Source organism: Vigna unguiculata, chromosome 3, assembly GCF_037176805.1.
Source record: "Vigna unguiculata cultivar grain cowpea cultivar isolate G323 ecotype 2 chromosome 3, ASM3717680v1, whole genome shotgun sequence".
NCBI lineage: Eukaryota > Viridiplantae > Streptophyta > Magnoliopsida > Fabales > Fabaceae > Vigna > Vigna unguiculata.
In genome coordinates, this window is record NC_140794.1 from 69,795,097 (window position 1) to 69,814,773 (window position 19,677).

General features: G+C 30.9%; 2 protein-coding genes across 6 annotated transcripts; both read left to right on the forward strand.

Moving 5' to 3' along the window:
- Window positions 1-543: 543 nt before the first annotated feature.
- Window positions 544-6,579, forward strand: LOC114177822 (hyperosmolality-gated Ca2+ permeable channel 1.2-like). 3 transcript variants are annotated; one of them, XM_028063379.2, is made up of 12 exons: window positions 544-686; window positions 1,379-1,728; window positions 1,806-1,964; window positions 2,660-2,795; window positions 3,274-3,375; window positions 3,631-3,747; window positions 3,840-3,920; window positions 4,025-4,365; window positions 4,459-4,704; window positions 5,223-5,547; window positions 5,623-5,856; window positions 5,958-6,579. In XM_028063379.2, exons 2-12 carry the CDS (start codon window positions 1,415-1,417, stop codon window positions 6,231-6,233), a joined length of 2,331 nt encoding a protein of 776 aa, XP_027919180.1. In that variant the 5' UTR covers window positions 544-686; window positions 1,379-1,414; the 3' UTR covers window positions 6,234-6,579. The 3 variants fall into 3 exon arrangements, with proteins under 3 accessions (XP_027919180.1, XP_027919179.1, XP_027919182.1); XM_028063378.2 differs by lacking the exon at window positions 544-686 and adding an exon at window positions 698-953; XM_028063381.2 differs by lacking the exon at window positions 544-686 and adding an exon at window positions 996-1,191.
- A 6,601-nt stretch (window positions 6,580-13,180) lies between these two features.
- LOC114179197 (lysine-specific demethylase JMJ26-like) lies at window positions 13,181-18,410 on the forward strand. 3 transcript variants are annotated; one of them, XM_028065445.2, is made up of 14 exons: window positions 13,181-13,316; window positions 13,439-13,543; window positions 14,173-14,630; window positions 14,710-14,822; window positions 14,931-15,030; window positions 15,147-15,279; window positions 15,354-15,417; window positions 15,500-16,196; window positions 16,313-16,642; window positions 16,927-17,334; window positions 17,418-17,490; window positions 17,566-17,651; window positions 17,740-17,859; window positions 17,950-18,410. In XM_028065445.2, exons 3-14 carry the CDS (start codon window positions 14,178-14,180, stop codon window positions 18,019-18,021), a joined length of 2,649 nt encoding a protein of 882 aa, XP_027921246.1. In that variant the 5' UTR covers window positions 13,181-13,316; window positions 13,439-13,543; window positions 14,173-14,177; the 3' UTR covers window positions 18,022-18,410. The 3 variants fall into 3 exon arrangements, with proteins under 3 accessions (XP_027921246.1, XP_027921244.1, XP_027921245.1); XM_028065443.2 differs by lacking the exon at window positions 13,181-13,316 and having other exon boundaries at window positions 13,334-13,543; XM_028065444.2 differs by lacking the exon at window positions 13,181-13,316 and having other exon boundaries at window positions 13,336-13,774.
- Window positions 18,411-19,677: the final 1,267 nt, after the last annotated feature.

Consider the following 19,677-nt stretch of genomic DNA (forward strand, 5'->3'; position numbering starts at 1 on the left):
TCAGTGTATCTTTGGAACGAGTTTTTTCATACTAATTTAAGAAAAATAAAGTTGACGTTTTTGTGAGTTAAAATTAACTAATATATAAATTAAAAATAAAAATATACAATTTCAACTTTATTATTTTTTCCATTAATTTATATGAAAACTCCTCTAGATTTGGTCTGATAATAATTTATATTGAAGAAAAATGTGTGAGCCGGACACAAAACGTGGGGTATTCCACGTGGCCCATTCCCGCGAATATAACGCAGTGTCCACACGGAATATGTTACGGCGTCGTTTTATCCGTTTGTCGCCTCGCTCCATCTCATCATGTTTCTGACACCAACCTCATCTCTCTCACTTTTATTTCCGGCACGCTCTATGTGAGTGCGTGAATCCCACTCTTTCACTTCTAACCAAAAAATGAAAAAGTAGCCGTTGCAGGAGCCCACGTGGCACTTTGCCGACACGGTGTTTGTTGGATTTAGAGTCCACATGCTTTGCTTATTCTATCTTTCTAATTACCAATCATTTTCACAAAATTGCATATATTGTTAATTATTAACATTTAATATTATTTCTCATAAAATCTCACATAAATAACTACTAGTAGTAAATAAAATAAATATTATGACAGTGGTGCACGGGGTGTGTGTGAGAAATCGAATTCAGTGTTGTGTTGTTCGCCTGTAACGTAACAAGTAAGCTCCGACACTGTCTTTAACCCTTTCTTCTCTCTCTCTCTCTCTCTCTCTCTCTCTCTCTCTCTCCATGGAAGCCAATCTGAATGTCAGTGATCTCCCAAGATAGTTGGTGTGTTGGGTAGGAAAGGGCTTAAAAGTGACGTGTCTTCTAAGGAGGTTTCACTGCACGGTGGTGGCGGAATCTTCTTGCTTCGTTCCCTTACCAAGATATCCGAATACCCTTTGATTCAACTTTGGATCGTCTTCTCTGATTTCCCTTCATTGGTGGGTTTAAACACACTTGGGGTTTTCCCTCACCCAACTCTCTTTGTGCAATAACCGCAAACAGCGAACTTTTTCTTATTTTCTATTTCTTGAAAAGAAAATATAACAAGCTCTTTATATTTGCTTCTCCGTTTTAGCCCAAGAGGACTTATTAAATCTCTGTTGTTGTAGTAAAGGAAACCACTTGATAAATTACTTTGCTTCAGGGTTTCTATAATTAAGCGTAGATCATAAAATGGTAAGAGGGTTCAATTAGTTATAAGTAATTTGTGTGAATTTTATGGTGAGAAAAAAAAGTCTATTCTTTCTAACTTTGCTTGAGTCGGGACCATATGAAAATTAATTTCAACAAGATCTTTACTGAATTATCTGTGTATTCTTTATCTACCCTTGTTTGTTACTCATTTCTTTTGATTGTTTTACAGGTGTATACTGTGTGTTCTTTCTAGAGGGGAAAGAAAATGGCTACACTCCAAGATATTGGGCTTGCGGCTGGGTTGAACATTCTGAGTGCGTTTATTTTCTTTGTGGCATTTGCTATTCTGAGGCTTCAACCTTTTAATGATCGTGTGTACTTCCCAAAATGGTACCTGAAGGGTCTAAGATCAGATCCTGTGCACGGAGGAGCGTTTGTGCGCAAGTTTGTGAATTTAGACTGGAGAGCATATATTAAGTTTTTGAATTGGATGCCAGCTGCACTTAGAATGCCGGAGCCTGAACTTATTGACCATGCTGGATTGGACTCTGCTGTTTACTTGAGGATTTACTTGATAGGGTATGTATGAACAATGAGTGAATACCACATCAGTTGAGGAGAACGTGATTCTGATGTTTTATGTTTCTGTTATGCAGACTTAAAATCTTTGTTCCAATAGCATTCCTGGCATGGGCAGTTCTTGTTCCTGTCAATTCCACAAGTACCGGGCTGGAAGGCGCCGCCAAACTGGACAACATAACTTCCAGCGATATTGATAAACTCTCGATTTCAAATGTCCACAGTGAATCTCAAAGGTTTCATCGCCATTATCCTGTGCTATTACAGTTTTTCACTTTTGCTGCTGTATCTTCATGCTATTTAGTAAATTAGTTTCTAATCCAAAGCACTACCTGCATTTAAAGATGCATTGGTGACCAAATATATATGTTTTATCAATCTTGAGGCTTTAGGTCTAATGTTTACCTTTTGCTGCTGTATCTTAGGTTATTTAGTATTAGTTTCTAATCCAAAGTACTAGCTGCATATAAAGATGTATTGTTGAGCATAATATATATGGCTTGACTTTGTTGAGGCTTTATATCTAGCGTTCAACTTGGTGCAACCCTAGTATACTATGGAAATCTTAACTGCTCTACGTCTTTGCTCTAGATTCCTTGATTTATCTTAATTATTTTTGTTCTTATCAGAATCTTTATCGTTATTTCTTCTCTTGTCTTAATACTGTGATTGTATCATATTTTCTCTGCCTTCTCATGAGAATCCTTATCATTACATCTAAGATAAGATCTCTTGCTTGTTCATTCCAATTATGAGCATTTCATTTTTTTGTTATGCATAATCTCGCTTGTTAAAAGTTTTGAAGTTACTGTTAAGGTGGTCCATGTCACACTCTATGGTTGTATACTTATTATACAATTTTGGTTTTCTTAGATTGCCATTGCTATTATTATGGCTGTGTGCTCTACTAAAGTTTTGTGCTCTACCTCAGGTTTTGGGCACACATTGTAGTTGCTTATGCATTTACCTTTTGGACATGCTATATTTTATCCAAGGAGTATGAAAAAGTTGCTGCAATGAGATTGCAGTTTCTTGCGTCAGAAAAACGCCGTCCTGATCAATACACGGTAAATTTGATTTTTCTCCATTTTAACAAGGAACTTTTCTTTATTGTTGCATATTTTGGTTCTGTTTTTGTCTACCACACTCACTTTTTTTTAGTTTGGGCAGCTGAGATTGAGATGAAGTAATGAAACTTTGATGTTTTATTTCTTGTGTTAGAGGCTACTTAGTCATTTTTTCTAGGCCTTACTTTACGACTCTGTAGATTACCAGTGAGGAGTTGCTGGTCATAGGCAAGCATATTAACATTCTAGCTATCTATGGAAGGTGTATAAAAAGGGTATAAAAGCATATCGATAATGTAGTGATGACTGTTGTGCTGCTTTTAGAGGAGCTGTCCAATCCCATCATCATTTTTATCTTTTAACAAGTATTGGGAAATTGTAGTCATTGACTGAACTGTTACACCAGTTACATGTTGGTATTTAGATGTGAGATATTTGATCAATCATATTTTGCTTATAGAATTTTTGTCTTCTTCAGGTACTCGTTAAAAACATTCCACCAGATCCTGATGAATCTGTAAGTGAGCTTGTGGAGCATTTTTTTCTGGTCAATCATCCGGACAACTATCTTACTCACCAGGTTGGTTTCACCTTTGTACACTGTACTGCTAGAATGTTTTGTTCTTAAGAATTTAAGATGCACTGGGCGATGATTTCTAATTTGAAAGTCTCATCTCTTAGTGTAATATTAAATTTGTTAATCATCTCATTGTTTCTTAAATGATGTATATGAAACATTTAGATCTATATTAGGAAAATGTAATTTTCACCTTGCATTTGGGACTGAGAGGGGAAAATAGTTTGTTTAAGCTTATTTATTGTGACATCATCGCAGGTTGTTTATAATGCAAACAAACTATCAAAGTTGGTTAAAAAGAAGAAAAAGTTGCAGAATTGGCTTGTATACTATCAAAACAAACTTGAAAGAACCTCAGAAAGACCTCAAGTAAAGGTATTTAATTTTAATCTTACATGCATTCAGAAGTTTGTCATAACTATCTTCAGATTTACTACAATCTTTCTCTCTTCTACGTTTTTTGCTAGACTGGTTTCCTTGGTCTTTGCGGAGTGCAAGTAGATGCTATTGATCATCACAACACTGAAATTGACAGATTGTCAAAGGAAGTAAGTAGCATTTGTTTTCTTTTTGCAGTTTTTACAACGCTGCATGACAATATTTAGTAATTCTCATGATGAATGCATTGATTCAAGTTTATTGCCTTCCACAGATAGCTTTAGAGAGAGATAAGGTCAGCAATGATCCCAATTCTGTCATACCTGCTGCATTTGTTTCATTTAAAACTCGATGGGGTGCTGCAGTTTGTGCACAAACCCAACAAACAAGAAATCCAACACTGTGGTTGACTGAGTGGGCTCCGGAGCCACGTGACGTCTATTGGTCTAACTTGTCGATTCCTTATGTTTCCCTCACTGTTAGAAGGTTGATCGTAGGTGTTGCATTCTTTTTCCTCACCTTCTTTTTTATGATTCCAATTGCAATTGTACAAAGTCTTGCAAGTATTGACGGAATCCGGAAAAGAGCGCCATGGTTGAAGCCTATTATTGATATGTAAGTCTCATCTCACAGTTGTACCTCTGAAGATATAATTCCATCCTCATGCATTCCTGGAGGTTACTGATTTGAATTTACTTTATTGTGCAGTGGTTTCATTAAGTCATTCATTCAAGGTTTTCTACCTGGTATTGCATTAAAGCTTTTTCTCATCTTTTTGCCAACAATATTGATGATCATGTCAAAGTTTGAAGGCTTTGGATCTATTTCATCTCTGGAGAGAAGATCAGCTTCTAGATACTATATTTTCAATCTTGTTAATATATTTCTTGGGAACATACTTACCGGAACAGCATTTGAACAGCTGGACTCTTTCATTCACCAACCAGCCAATGAGTAAGTCATTCAAGATACAAGTCTCGTTTTTCCTTTTTGAAAATTATTTACTCCCTCTGGTTCTTAATACAAGACTTTTAACATAATCACATACCAATAAAAGTAATCAATTTAGGGTGATCTTTTGTACAAAAGTGTTACCAATGTGCCAAATTAATCTTCATTATTCGTTCATTCAGAACACAATTCCTCATAATGTTTATAATAGGAGTAGCGAAGGAAAATAAATCTAAAGCTGTATAGAAATTATAAAATACCTTATAAAAAGGACCAACAATTTATTTTAAAATGGCCCTTATAAGTACAGGAGGGAGTGTGTTTCCTTTGTTTGATTTCTTACATATTTTTTAGTGAACCAAATTCTTCTGGCTGTGTAAATTTGTAGTACCTGTGGTGCTCAACTATTACATCATGTTATTGTTAAGAGCACCAACATCATGGTTGCATTCATTGCTCCAAGATGTTATCTCAATTTACACCATGTCGATATGATAAAAATCCTTCTATATTCATGTCAGATATCCTGTGACAATCGGCACTGCAATTCCTCTGAAAGCAAGTTTCTTCATCACTTATATAATGGTTGATGGATGGGCTGGTATAGCTGCGGAGGTTTTGATGTTGAAACCGCTAATCATATATCACTTGAAGAATTTTTTCTTGGTGAAGACCGAAAAGGATAGGGAGGAAGCTATGGATCCTGGGAGTATTGGTTTCAACACTGGAGAACCTCGAATACAATTGTACTTTTTGCTGGGTCTAGTCTATGCTGCAGTCACACCTACTGTTCTTCCTTTCATTATAATTTTCTTCGGGCTGGCCTATGTTGTCTTCCGTCATCAGGTAGTTTAGTCACCAAGAATTATATTGTACATGTGTTGATTGTGTAATTTGAGCCTCTTATGTTTCTTGCCACAGATAATCAATGTTTATAATCAAGAGTACGAGAGTGGTGCAGCATTCTGGCCTGATGTTCACTTTCGTGTCATTATTGCGCTGATAGTGTCACAGGTAGTTCTGATGGGACTCCTCACCACCAAAAAGGCTGCTTCATCAACTCCATTTCTGATTGTACTCCCAATACTTACCATATGGTTCCATAGATACTGCAAAGGCCGGTTTGAACCTGCATTTGTGAGATATCCCTTGCAGGTACTTCAATTAACCATTCTGATCACTCATAAACCTTCATCACACGTTTTCTCTGTCATGAAATTCTTAAGTTGGTTTCTGGTTTGTAAATACGTGAACAGGAAGCAATGATGAAAGACACATTGGAACGAGCCACAGAACCTAACCTGAACTTGAAAGCTTACCTTCAAAATGCCTATGTTCATCCAGTTTTCAAGGCCAGCCTCGGTGAGGATGATGACGAAGACGAAGAGGCTGTGAGTCTCAAGTGGGAAAATGAGAGTATTACTGTGCCCACAAAACGGCAATCAAGAAAGAACACACCTTTGCCTAGCAGAATTAGTGGTGCATCATCTCCTTCTCTTCCTGATGCCATTCGAAATCAGCCAGAGCCATAAATCATGGACCAAGGAATGATGATATCATCGTTGTTGAACCAACCACAACTTTTGCTAAGGTTGGATGTGTGTGTTCACATGTAACATATCGATTGACACGTGATTCCAGCATAAACTGAGAAAGCTGAGTGGTAACAAGCTGGTGTTGGACTTTATGATCGGCAAGAACAAAGTTTAAAGTAGAGATTCTTTGATGGTATTTCGGATTTTGTTAATAGAGAATTTGTTCCACTGATGTAGCAATAGTTAGTTACACTTTCAAATCTGTGTCACCGCAGATTGCTGTAAATTATCCAAAAACTCATCATGGTTTAAGATTCTGTGAATAATTTTCTCTCTTTCTTTACCTTTGACTCTTTCTTGTACTTCTGCACATCTTTAACACTCGATCACTTGGTTCCTTTGTGCTCAGTTTCTTCTTCAATTTAATCTTTCTATTATTCATAAAATGGGTTCAATTTGATACCTTCTTCAAAGTATTGTCTCTTTTCGCTCCATCCTAGAGGTTTTAAATTGTCATCTTTTAAAATATATTTTATTAAATTTTACAAACAAATATAAAACTAAGAAGTTAAAGAGATAGCGACTAAAAAATTATCGTACCAGTGATAATTAATAAGATGTTATTGATAGTATATTATGCTATTATTTGTATTATGTTATTATTATAATGTTATTAAATTAGAAAATTATCTATATAATAATGTTCAAACTTAATTGGGTATATCGCCATTATACAATTACCTCTTTAGATTTCAGTTGTCAAAATTGAGTTCTTCAAGCAAATAATTTTAGTATTTTAAATTATAAAAGGGAAAATCCTTTTATATATTACATTTTTTTAGATTTTAGAAAATAACAATATTTTTTTGAAAGATGATAGATGTTTTATTTTTTGAAAATAACATCAATTTTAAGTGTTTGTGGTATTATATAATTTTCTAATTTAAGTGACTGTGAAGGTGTAAAGGTTATATATATATATATATATATATATATATATATATATATATATATATATATATTAAAGGTGTAAAAGTAAAAAATTTATTACTTTTTTTAAGTTTGTTAAAATGAGATTATCATAATTTTAAACTATTATATTGGTAAGAAAAACGCTAATAGTTATGTTGAATTATTGCAGCGATTTAAAACTGATGATATATATATATATATATATATATATATATATATATATATATATATATATATATATATATATGTGTGTGTGTGTGTATTTGTATGGTTTATAAACCATCTTATATATTTTTTAACTGATTATGTAGTGTTTTATAAATTTTAAATTTTAACTACTTAAAATAATGGCTGTTAAATGCCGTTATTAAAAAATCTTAAAAACCAATATTTGCGATCAGAATATTAGAGATCTTTCGATAAATAAAATATGAAATTGAACTTTTATTTTTAATAATGGAGAACCAGATCCAATAAATTAAAGAAAAAAAAAAGCAAAGTAATTCAATCAAATAAAAAATAATAACATATTTGCATCTATGTGGAGACCTTTGTTTAAATTTTGAAAAGATAAATCATCATGGTAGTAAAAATTTTAGAGGAAAAAAAAGGAAGATAATTCTTGATCTTTGATAAAATATAATTTTTTTGTTACAACTTATTGAAAAGATGTATGAGCTGCAAGTTAACTGTAATAAAATTGATGATTGAAGTTAATAGTTGAATTATAATTGTAAGAAACTCGTCTATATAAGTGAGTCATTGTTTCTATAATATGTAAGGAATAATAATATAATTCAAATTCCTATTTGTTTATAAATTGAGATCATAATTGTGTTATTTGATGAGATATGATTTTTTTATACAAAATTTTCATATTGAAATTAAAATCTGTCTTTTCTACCTATTTTTAATGGTAAAAGGTGTGATAGTTAATGTATCCAAACGATAATAATTCTTTAATTTCAATTTATAACATTTGTTATATATAGAAAGAGGGGTAGAGAGAGGTAAAGGTTGTAAAATGTGTTTGATGATTTGATAGATGTGATGAATAAAAAAATGTTTTAATTAATAAAATTGTTATATTTTTACTCTTTTAATTAAAATTTACATAAAATAAAATATTATTATTATCTAATTATTGTCACTATTAATATAATAATAATAATAATAATAATAATAATAATTTGTATTTATTTCTCAATAGCTTTAATTTTACATTTAACATTAGTATTATTGATAATGTTATTATTATTGTTGTTATCATTATTAATAATAATAATGTAATTTATATTATTATGATTAAAAAGTATGATACATACATATAAAAATTATGAATAAAAAGTATGACTTGTATTCTTTTTCTTAATTTCTTTACTCACGAGGAGATAGGAATCTCAGGTCTTCCTCAAATTTATCAATTTAAATTGGTTTGAATTTCTTGAAATAGATTCCTGCATCAATTTCTCTTTCTTCCTCTCAAATAATATATTTATCAAATAAAGTTAAAAATATTAGATAATAAATAATTATATCATTGAATATTATTTTTAAATATTTTAAAGATTCCGTAATAATTTATTATTAACTTAATTACTCAGATGAATCTCACTTTGGTAGAAGTATAATTTGGTCTCTTTTAAAAAATTTCAATTTTTTACAACTTTTGAAAAAATATCTTAATTAGGTTTCTTTTAAAAAAATATTAACGACGCTAACGACATGTCCTTGTCAATATGTGGTTTTCATATTTTTTTTAATTTTTTTTTTCAAATAATTTTGTTGATATGTGTCAGATCTCTGATGTGAAACGTGACAATATCAATGCTACATGACTAGATAATGCCATGTAGAGATGTCAATTCAGGGCGGGTTGGCCCGTAGGCTCGCATAAAAAAACGTAGGGTGGGCTGAGATGTTGAACCCATTGACTTACATAGGTCCGCCCCACACAAGCCTGCAACTTGCAGGGCTAGCCCACTTACCAAAATAATGTTAGTTTTGATGCACCAATATTTCACAACCAAGAGCAAGGTGAATTGGTTTCGCAAATCTTTTGTTGTTCTTTTCACTCTAAAACCAGTTTTAAATGAAATCCTAAATCAATTGATAAGACGAATTTAAGAATGCATATTGTTTGATATACTTAACAAAATGTAAAAGATAAAGAAAAGATAGCATAAGAGACACCAAGTTTTATACTGGTTCGATTCAATTGAATCTACATCCAGTCTCTAGCTATCCACACTAGAAATTTCACTATAACATCAATAGTTAGGACAATACAAGATCCACCTATATATTGCCTACACCCTAGATACACACATACTCTGTATATTTTTTACATTAAATAACAAATTATAATATACAGAACACTACTAAAAATAAGTATATAAAACGAATGAATTAAAACAATAAAACCTGATTTTTGTTGTCAAGAAAGTAAACTTAATAGTAAACTTGTAATATTTTGAAGTCTCAAGCATCTTCCTCTTTCTCAAGTTTTGACTTTTTCACAAACGTGCAGAGTTTATTTTAAAATTAATCACTAATAAAAATAATTCAAACAAATTATTGTTCTTCTCAACTCGATAGTAAATGAGCAAGATATATGAAAAAAAACTCTAGAAACCCGTAAATCGAAAAACACTAAAAAAATAAAAGGGGGCAAAAGAAAAACGCATTTAAAATTTCAATACAAATGCAAAACAAAATAAAAATAACAACAACACAAATAAAAAAAAAAACATACTAACCAGGAATGATGATGAAAAAAATTGGTAAACACGGACATAAGATTCAAGGAATGTCATATGCTAAAATCTTAAAAAATTTGACTTTTAGGAGAGAAGAAAGTAAAAAGATACAAGAGAATTCACGTATAGATAAAAAAAGAAAATAAAATACAGATTGATGATAAAGAATAAAGATATTTAATCATTATTTATTTCGTAAACAAAATTATAATTTACTAAAAATAGTTTTAACTCATTAATTATCATTTTGAATACGAATAAAAATTATCAGACAATAATAATTTAATTAAATTTTATTTTCAAACATAAACTTATAATTAATTGAATAGAACTATATTAGTAATAAAATATTTTTTTTGATTTTTTTTCTAAAACATAATTTTATTGATTAATTTAATAAAAATATATTAATAGTAAAAAAAATTGAAACCTTTTTTCTTAAATATAATTTTATAATTAATTTAATAAAAGAAATATTAATAATATACTTTTTCTTACTGAATGTTTAAAATAAGTGATTTACTTCTTTTATCTCGAGCCGACTCCGATGATGGAACCATTCAAAATGACAGATAAATTTCTTCTATTAGTATTATGCTTAGGTTAGCTCTTTTTGTTAATGAAAAAAAAATGTATCAGCGAAAAAAAAAAACACCATCTTTTACTATATTTGGAACAAGAGAAGAAAAAAAAAAGATAATTGTTTGAATGACTTACTTTGAAACAAGTGACCTCAAAACAAATAATGTATATATATTAAAGGATAAAAACAACAAAATATTTAGGGCAAAATTAAAACACGATGATGCGAAATGACTGTGATAAACTAGGCATTGTGCTTTTAGATAAGGAAAATATATATTAACAAGTTTTTTTTTTTTTTTGACAAAATTTAACAAAGTACTAAATAAAAAAATTATTACCTTTTTTATTAAAAAATAAAAATTTAACTTACTTTAATCTTATTTATAAAAAATTTGTCAATTTTGTCAATTTTTGTTGTTGTCAAAATCTCATTTTCCTTTCGATAATATCAATAAGTATATATGACTCCGCCCTTTTTCTTAATATTTTCTGTAATAAATGCAAATATTAAATGATTCTTGGAAAAAGTTAAAGTATTAAATAAAACATCAATATTAAATATAAAATAAATATTTGATAATATTTAAGACATTAACATTTAAAAATAGACTAATATCTATATTTATTAAAGGAAATATTTTTTTGACCAGAACATTAAGTTATAAATGTATCAGAAAAATAGTAATGGCAGAAGGAAAAGATCAGTCTGTTAAATAAAATAAAAAACAATTAAAAAGCTCAAATCATTATAACTATTATAACGGGATGAGTTTAATTTTTATGCCAATCAATAATAATCACGATAAGGATGTTTTTCAAGATAATTATTATAAAAATTGATAAATTTATTGGATGACAAGATAAAATTATTTTTACTATATATAAACTGTTTTCTCTTTCATTATAATTAGTTTTCATTAGGCACACAAATTATTATTATGAAAATGCTTTAAATTAAGAAGCAAATGTTCAACGACAATGAATAAAGAATAAAGCAATATATGCTCAAAAAGGGAAACAAACTGGAAATACATGTTATTTAGCTGCTGAAGATAAATGTGAACGGAATAATATATAAATATTTATTTTCCAATTTTATATTTTATTTTTTCTCAATTAACATTGAGTGGTTTTTGTAAAAAATATTAACATTGACTAGCATATTGGGAACCTCGATTTATGGAAATCGTGAATTTTGTTGATTATGATTTCTAAAAAACAACTGAAGTATATGCTTTTTGTATTTTCTAATTTTTTTTACTCAACCCATATATTTCAACTGGAACGGAAAAAATCAGTAAAATACTTCATAACCATTTTATTGAAATAAAAATATTATGTTTTTTATTTTTACAACATAATTTTAAATAATGTATAATAATAAATAAATGAAAATATATTGTAAAAAAATTGGAATGAGGTGGAAAGGGTGAAAAAAAAACAGAATATGAAATGAAGTTGATTGAATTAAGAAAGAATGAGTATATTTAAATAAAAAGTTTATACTAAATATAATTGATGTGAGTAATCTTCTTTTGATTTTTAACTTAATAATATTATATTAATTAATTATTTTATCATATAAATAAAAAATATAAATATTAATAAAGATTTAAAAACATAATCGATTGTGTCTTAATATATAAGATATACATGAAACCGTAATCAATTAAGTTATAATGTATAATCAATTATGTTTTTGGTTTTGGTAAACTCTTACTTTTACATGAAGAAAGTCTTTTTTTTTTCTTTCTTTTTTTAACTTGTGTTTTTTAAATGACTGTTTCAATATTTTAATGTACTCTTCTACTCTTTTAAAAGGAGTCTTATTAGGCTGTGTCAATAGAAAATAAAATTTTTAAACATATTGACTTAATAAATTTAGAAAAACTATTACTAAAATAAAATATAATAAATTTGCTTACATTAAACTAAAGTTTAACATAGTATATTGAAAATAATATAATAAAATCAGGGTAAGAAGAAATTAATTAACTTATACAAAATATTGCAAAGGAGAGGATGTAAATAGATATGTATTTGTGTTGTATTCCACTCAAAATTGTTACTTATCAAATCAAATATATTTTATTTATAGTTATGTCCCGTAAATAATACTAATCAATAGTTGTTATCCGTATCATTATACAGAAAGATTCACTTTTTTTCTAATATACATTTTATTTTTCAATTTTATTCTTAATAAATTGTTTTTAAAATTAAAACAATTATTTTATTAATATTATGTTTTTTAAAATTTTATTATTATTTTTTAATTTGACTTTTCTTTTTAAATTTAACTATTTTCAAAATTAAAATAACTATTTAAAAGAATACCTCTAAAATAGATAAAAATGATTTTTTATCGTAATAAATTATTTATATTTATTATTTTTTTATCATAGAGAAAACACACGTGGGTTTTTCACAATGTTAAAAAGTTCTAAAATAACAGTTACAGATAGTAATGTACTTGAGGAGAGTTTTCCATCCCATCCATGAATTGTAAATGATGTGAGATCCTTAATAGGAAAAGAAAAATGTATATTATATATTATAGAAATCCAATTGGTTAAACCACTTTCCCTTCCTCGAATGCATGCGTATCTTATTCAGGGAAAGGACGAAGGATATCAAAGGTTTCAGATCCACGTGCTTAAATATCACTGGTAACAAAGGACCGTCATTCGCAATCCTAAATTTCACAACCCAATAAATATATATACAAAAATAAATAAAATTTTGTCTCTACTTTCTCATACAGGTGTGTTTCATTGCTGACCACTTTCAATTTTAACTAAAGCCCTGAGTTCATGTTTTTCTCACGCAATCATATTGTCATCATCATCATCACAATATATCTTTTGATTTTTGTTTTTCTCGCAGATTTTGGTTTCAGATATCGCGCCGCATTGGTTCGGTTTCTCAATTCTGATTGCAGCAGAGTGTTATGCTTCTATCGATTTTTCACCTAAATTAATTTCTGATCAGGTTTGTTTCATTCGATTGAATTTGTATGCGGTGAATGAATTCGGATTTTTTTATTTATTTCTGCGTCATTCCTCGTACACTCGAAGTGTTGTGGTTGTTTCGTTTTGGTCCCTTTTTTTTTGAATGCAATTGGAACTCTGGTTTGTTTCTTGATGCTTTGGGAGCAATGGATGTTGTCGGCTTGACTCGGGTCAACTCCATTGGGTTTGACTTTAAATGGTGTCTGGAGAGGTATTTTCCCTTCTGAAAACATGTATTCAATTCTTTTCTGGAATTCATAACGGGATACATTTATTAAGAATGGATTTGTTACATTATTAGTCCGTTTCTTGTTTTCTTTATAGAGTCTAACATATCTGGAAAACCTGCTACCTTGCTGATTCGTTATGGTCATCGAATTTATATTGGGGGGTTCTTTGATTCACAGCTTCCTTTGCTCTGTGTATGAAGGTGTTTGTAAATTTTTGCTGGCTGTATGTATAGATATAGGAATAGGATTTGGTGTTCTATTCTGATAATACTTGTTGTTCAGATTCTATGAAAGATTGGAATGCTAGTGCTCAGATGAATGATAATCTGTATTGAGATTTTGTAATGATTTGATTGTATTTTCAATTTTGATTTTGCAGTAACAATGGAGGTTGCTGTCCCAAGAAAAGAACGGTCAAAAGCATCGAAAACCGAGGATAAGCCGGAATTGTCCAGATGCTCTAAAGTTTACGGAAAATCGAAGAGAAAAGCTGGAGAAATCTCTGAGAATGGTGATAAGAAATCCGAACTGAAAGGGAAAGAAGGTAGGATGTGTTTAAAGAAGAATTTAAGGGTGACTAAAAAGAAGAGAGAGGTTCGAGAAAACTGCATGTTTGATAATATACAACCAAAGTTAGATGCGAAAGAAGATTCTTGTTCACCGAGGACAAGAAAACTACCATGCAAGAGAAGAGGTGAGAAACAAAAGCTTACTGTCTCAAACAAGAAAAGGAAATATGAAGATGATCTCTTGATTGATGATTTAGAAGATGAAGAAATGCTTGTTCTCTTAAGAGCAAAGACCAGGACCAGATCGAGAAGAATGAATGATGTGAAGGTAGCCATCTTTCTCAGCACCTTAAAGAGATGGTGTAATACATCATATTTCGATAATGCTAACTCATTGTCTTGAACAGGATGTTGAACAAAAGCCCCGAATTTGTCATCAATGCATGAAAAAGGAGAGAACACTTTTTGTGCCTTGTACTAAATGCCCGAAAATGTACTGTATGCAGTGTGTGGATAAATGGTATGTATGACATTTAATTAACCAATTATGCTGAAGGATTATGTGCTTGTTTGTGTGGTTTAGGATTTATCATTACTAAATAGTGCTGTTTGTGACTTTTACACACAGGTACCCTGATATGACAATAGAAGAAATTGCTGCAAGTTGCCCGTTTTGCCAGAAAAACTGCAATTGCAATGTTTGCTTGCGCGCAAGAGGAATGATTAAGGTTTGATTTGTTCTGATATCTACCCTAAATTAATTTCCATGATGAAAAAAAAGTTCATATATTATAATTGTATCTGCACAGGTAATTTTTTAATTTCTTTTTATATCTACCTTCAGACATCTAACAGGGACATAAATGATTGTGAACAAGCTCAGTATCTGCATTATATGATCAACTTACTCCTACCATTTTTGAAACAAATCTGTCATGAACAAAGTCAAGAGGAGCAGATTGAAGCTAAAATACTAGGTTTTTTAATCTTCTCCTTTAAGTTTTGTGTTATCACATTGAAAAAAATCACCAACACTAAACTCTTCTGTTAGGAAAACCTTCTTTTGAGAAGGAAATACCTCGAAGTCTTTGTGGCAACGATGAACGTGTCTATTGGTTGGTGCCCTCTTTCTAAAGATACTAGTTTGATTCTTTACAAGTTTTATAATATCTCATGTTTACTTTTTTCATGGAACAGTGATCATTGTGCTACTTCAATTATTGATCTTCATAGAAGCTGCCCCAATTGTTCCTATGAACTCTGCCTCAGTTGTTGCCAAGAAATACGTGATGGAAGCATTACACCTCGGGTGGAGCAGAAGTTCTCATATGTGAATAGGGGCTATGATTATATGCATGGTGGAGACCCTCTACCAGTGTCTAATGATATCAGGACATCAGAATGTCAAACCAAGCTATCTAATGTGTGGAATGCTAAGAGTGATGGAATCATCAGATGTGCACCAAAGGAGTTGGGGGGTTGTGGCAGTGCTGCATTGGAGCTGAAACGTGTCCTACCAAGTGGGTGGATATCTGAATTGGAAACCAAAGCTCGCAGTACGCTGAAAATTTGGGAAGATGAAAACACAACTCTTCAGCTAGAAAAACCAGTATCAAGCTACACCTCTTTGAGAAATGAAGCTGTTAAAGAAGACATAAGTGACAATAATATGCACTGTTCAGAGTCAAGTAGCATTCAGAAGGAAGGGTTGTTACTTTTCCAAAAGCATTGGGCTAATGGCGAACCAGTTATAGTTCGTGATGCCCTTAAACTGGGTACCGGTCTGAGTTGGAAGCCGATGGTAATGTGGCGAGCATTATGTGAAAATAGGGTTTCAGAGGTCAGTTCAAAGATGTCAGAAGTGAAAGCCATTGATTGCCTGGCTAATTGTGAGGTCAGTATTGCGGAGCTTCAATTTCCATCTTCTGAATTCCAAGTGTAATATTTTTAGCTTGTGTCTCGTGCAACATGCTATATTAAATGAGTGTTCACCCTTCTAAATTTATGCAGGTAGAAATCGATACTCACACATTTTTCAAAGGTTATATTGAGGGAAGAACATACAGAAATCTGTGGCCAGAGATGCTGAAGCTAAAAGACTGGCCCCCCTCTGATAAATTTGAAGATCTTTTGCCGCGCCACTGTGATGAGTTTATTCGCTCATTGCCATTCCAAGAGTACAGCGATCCTCGGAGCGGAATTCTCAATCTTGCTACGAAGTTGCCAACCCATGTCCTAAAACCTGACATGGGTCCGAAAACTTATATTGCCTATGGGATTAAAGAAGAGCTTGGTAGAGGCGACTCTGTAACAAAGCTTCACTGTGATATGTCAGATGCGGTATGCATCAAGCTTCCTTAGTCTGTAATTTGGTTGTTGCTTATGCAGTGGTTAGCCAATTTCATTTCATTTGAGTTTTCTACACACACACAATTATACATACATACTCTTCATTCTTTACTAAAACGCACATTGGATTGGACACTCAGTTTCAATGAGAATTCTCTTTTCTTGTTTGTAGATGCTGAGAAGGAACAAGATTATATTAGTTTCCCCCATTTCTTATGTCACTGGTTTCAAATGGAAACATATTGGCTTATATTCTTGTTTGGTAATTGTCATAGGTCAATATTTTAACCCATACAGCAGAGGTGATGTTAACTGATGAGCAGCACTTAGTTATTTCAAAGTTGAAAGAAGCACACAAGGTACAAGATGAGAGAGAGCAGTGTGATGAAGAGAGGGTTACCGACAGCCTGAATTGCCGAACTTTCAAAGACAACAAAGTACAGATAGAAAACAAGGTAGTTTTAGAATCCAAAGACATAGAGAAGCGTCCTATTGAAATTAATGGAAAGTTCTTTCCAAATGATGTACATGAAGAGGTCGCTTCTGCTATAGAGAATGAATCAACGGAAACAGGCAGTGCTCTATGGGATATCTTTCGGAGAGAAGATTCTAAGAAGTTAGAAACATATCTCATAAAACACTCAAAAGAATTTAGACACACTTATTGTTCTCCAGTTGAACAGGTATAAGAATTGTAACACTTTACATTTTCGCTTATCCTTATTCTCTTATGCCTGATGCTCAATTCAAGTTATTTATTAACTAGGTTGCACACCCAATTCATGACCAATGTTTTTATTTGACATGGGAGCACAAGAAGAAGCTGAAGGAGGAGTTTGGTTAGTACAAAGAAATTGCATACAATATTTTCTCAGTGCCTGTAATCGGTTACTTATGGGAATCTTGACTTTTAGGTGTAGAACCATGGACTTTTGAGCAGAAACTTGGGGAAGCTGTCTTTATTCCTGCTGGATGCCCACATCAAGTGAGGAATCTCAAGGTAAAATATGCAGATACATGTTGGACTAATTTTCTGAAATAACTTAGTTGTTTCTGTTGTTCTAATCACCGTCTCAAACCTTGCACAGTCATGCACAAAAGTTGCGGTAGACTTCGTGTCTCCGGAAAATATCCATGAGTGTCTGCGTTTAACTAATGAGTTTCGCCAGCTTCCCAAGAACCACAAGGCCAGGGAAGATAAGCTTGAGGTAGTTTGCTTCTAAATTGTATTTCATTGTGTCTCTTTTATGATGTATGCATCAAAATAAGTAGCACGTTTATTTGGTGATGTTGAACAGATAAAGAAGATGATAGTTTATGCCATTGATGAAGCTGTCAGAGACCTAAAAGCTTTACTGAAGTTTTCATGACTGGCCGAAGGCTGCTTTCGAAAAGCTACTTCATTTTTCTTTGGTTGCTGATACAGGTTGTGTATATTAAGTGTCTAGATAGAAATTGTTAAGAATGTTCATTGCAGAGTTATAGTCTAGATATAGAAAATTGTGAAGTTAGAATTCTTTATAATTGGAGAGCTGAAGGCACTCACAATTTGATGTTTCCCATTTTGACAATAATGTGGGAATTTTTTTGTCGGAGTTACGTTTTAGATGACAATTGAGTGTTTCCTGTTTTGGTAATAATGTTGGAACTCTTTTGTCTTACATTTTTTATGACAATTCTCAGTTTTGTAGACAGATAATAATGACCAGAAGAGTAACAAATGATTAATGAGAATTATTGTATTAGTTGGCGAAGAAAATTCAAGTAGACTGTGATTTATCTTGCAACCTTTGTGATTATAATTGAGCCTTTTGTGAGCTTGTACATTCGTTCTGATAAATAATAAGGATGTCAAAAATACGACTAACAGATGGTTTCTACAAATGTTTAATGACACTTCAACATCTTGCAGTGTTCAGAATCATATAGAATTATTACTAAAAATTAGGCGCCTGTTAGAATCAGAATCATATACAAAAACATCAAATGGAATTTACTCTTTTTATGAGTCTAAAACCACTTCCTCAGTTATGAAAGAAGTTAAAGAAGTTAAGTTACCTCATTCATTCTATCTCATAAAATTGATGTCAGTATAACTATTATTTTTGTTCTGTTTTAGACGTTGCTTGCATATGCTAATAATTATGATTTTTACATCTTTAACATGATTTCTTTTGTTTTAATCAGTTTCAAACAAGCTACAGATTCATGTTCGTGGTAAATATTTTATTATTGTTTAAAAGTTTGAAGTATTTTTTTATATTATTTTAATTACATTTTTTCTTATAAAATCCGTAACCCTTTTTTCTATTATTTAGAATCTGTTAACTTATATTTGAGCGTTTAACGAGGAGGAGCTGTAACCATGTACGTTATTTTGTTTTGTTGTTGTGTAACCTTCTTGTGGAAAAATATTTGGGAACTTATAATTATAAATAAATATTAGTTGTTTAGAAAAGCATATATTATAGAGATCCTTACTTGTAAAGAGAATATTAACTAACAGTTATTTCTTTATTTTTTTTTTATAATTACTTTCTCGTTTTGATTGAAAAGTTACAAGTATATCTTTACTATTATTTTTGTTTTAATCAAGTTTAAATTTTTGAAATATTGACTTTGCGTCTTTCATCGTACAAATGGCCTTAAAAATGTCTTATATGTCAAATTCTAGTTTTTTTTGTTATTTTTTTTAATTCTTTTACATAATTTTTGTTGTTAATGTGTCAATTTTATGATGTGACATATGTCAGTTTTTAAACATGTACGTTTCATTCAGGTTTAATAATTTTTTTTAAATAGAATATTGTTGTTTTTATATCTATTGATATTAAATTTATTATTTATATAAATATTATATTGATATTTTTTTATTGACATTAATCTTTTATTAAATATTTATGAAATTATTTTTAAATTAAATAAAAAATATAATTTGATTATATTTTTAAATATTATTTGATTATATTTGTAAGCCCCTTTTTCAGTATATAGAGTTTGGGCCTGGCCTTTTCGGAGGTCCAAGG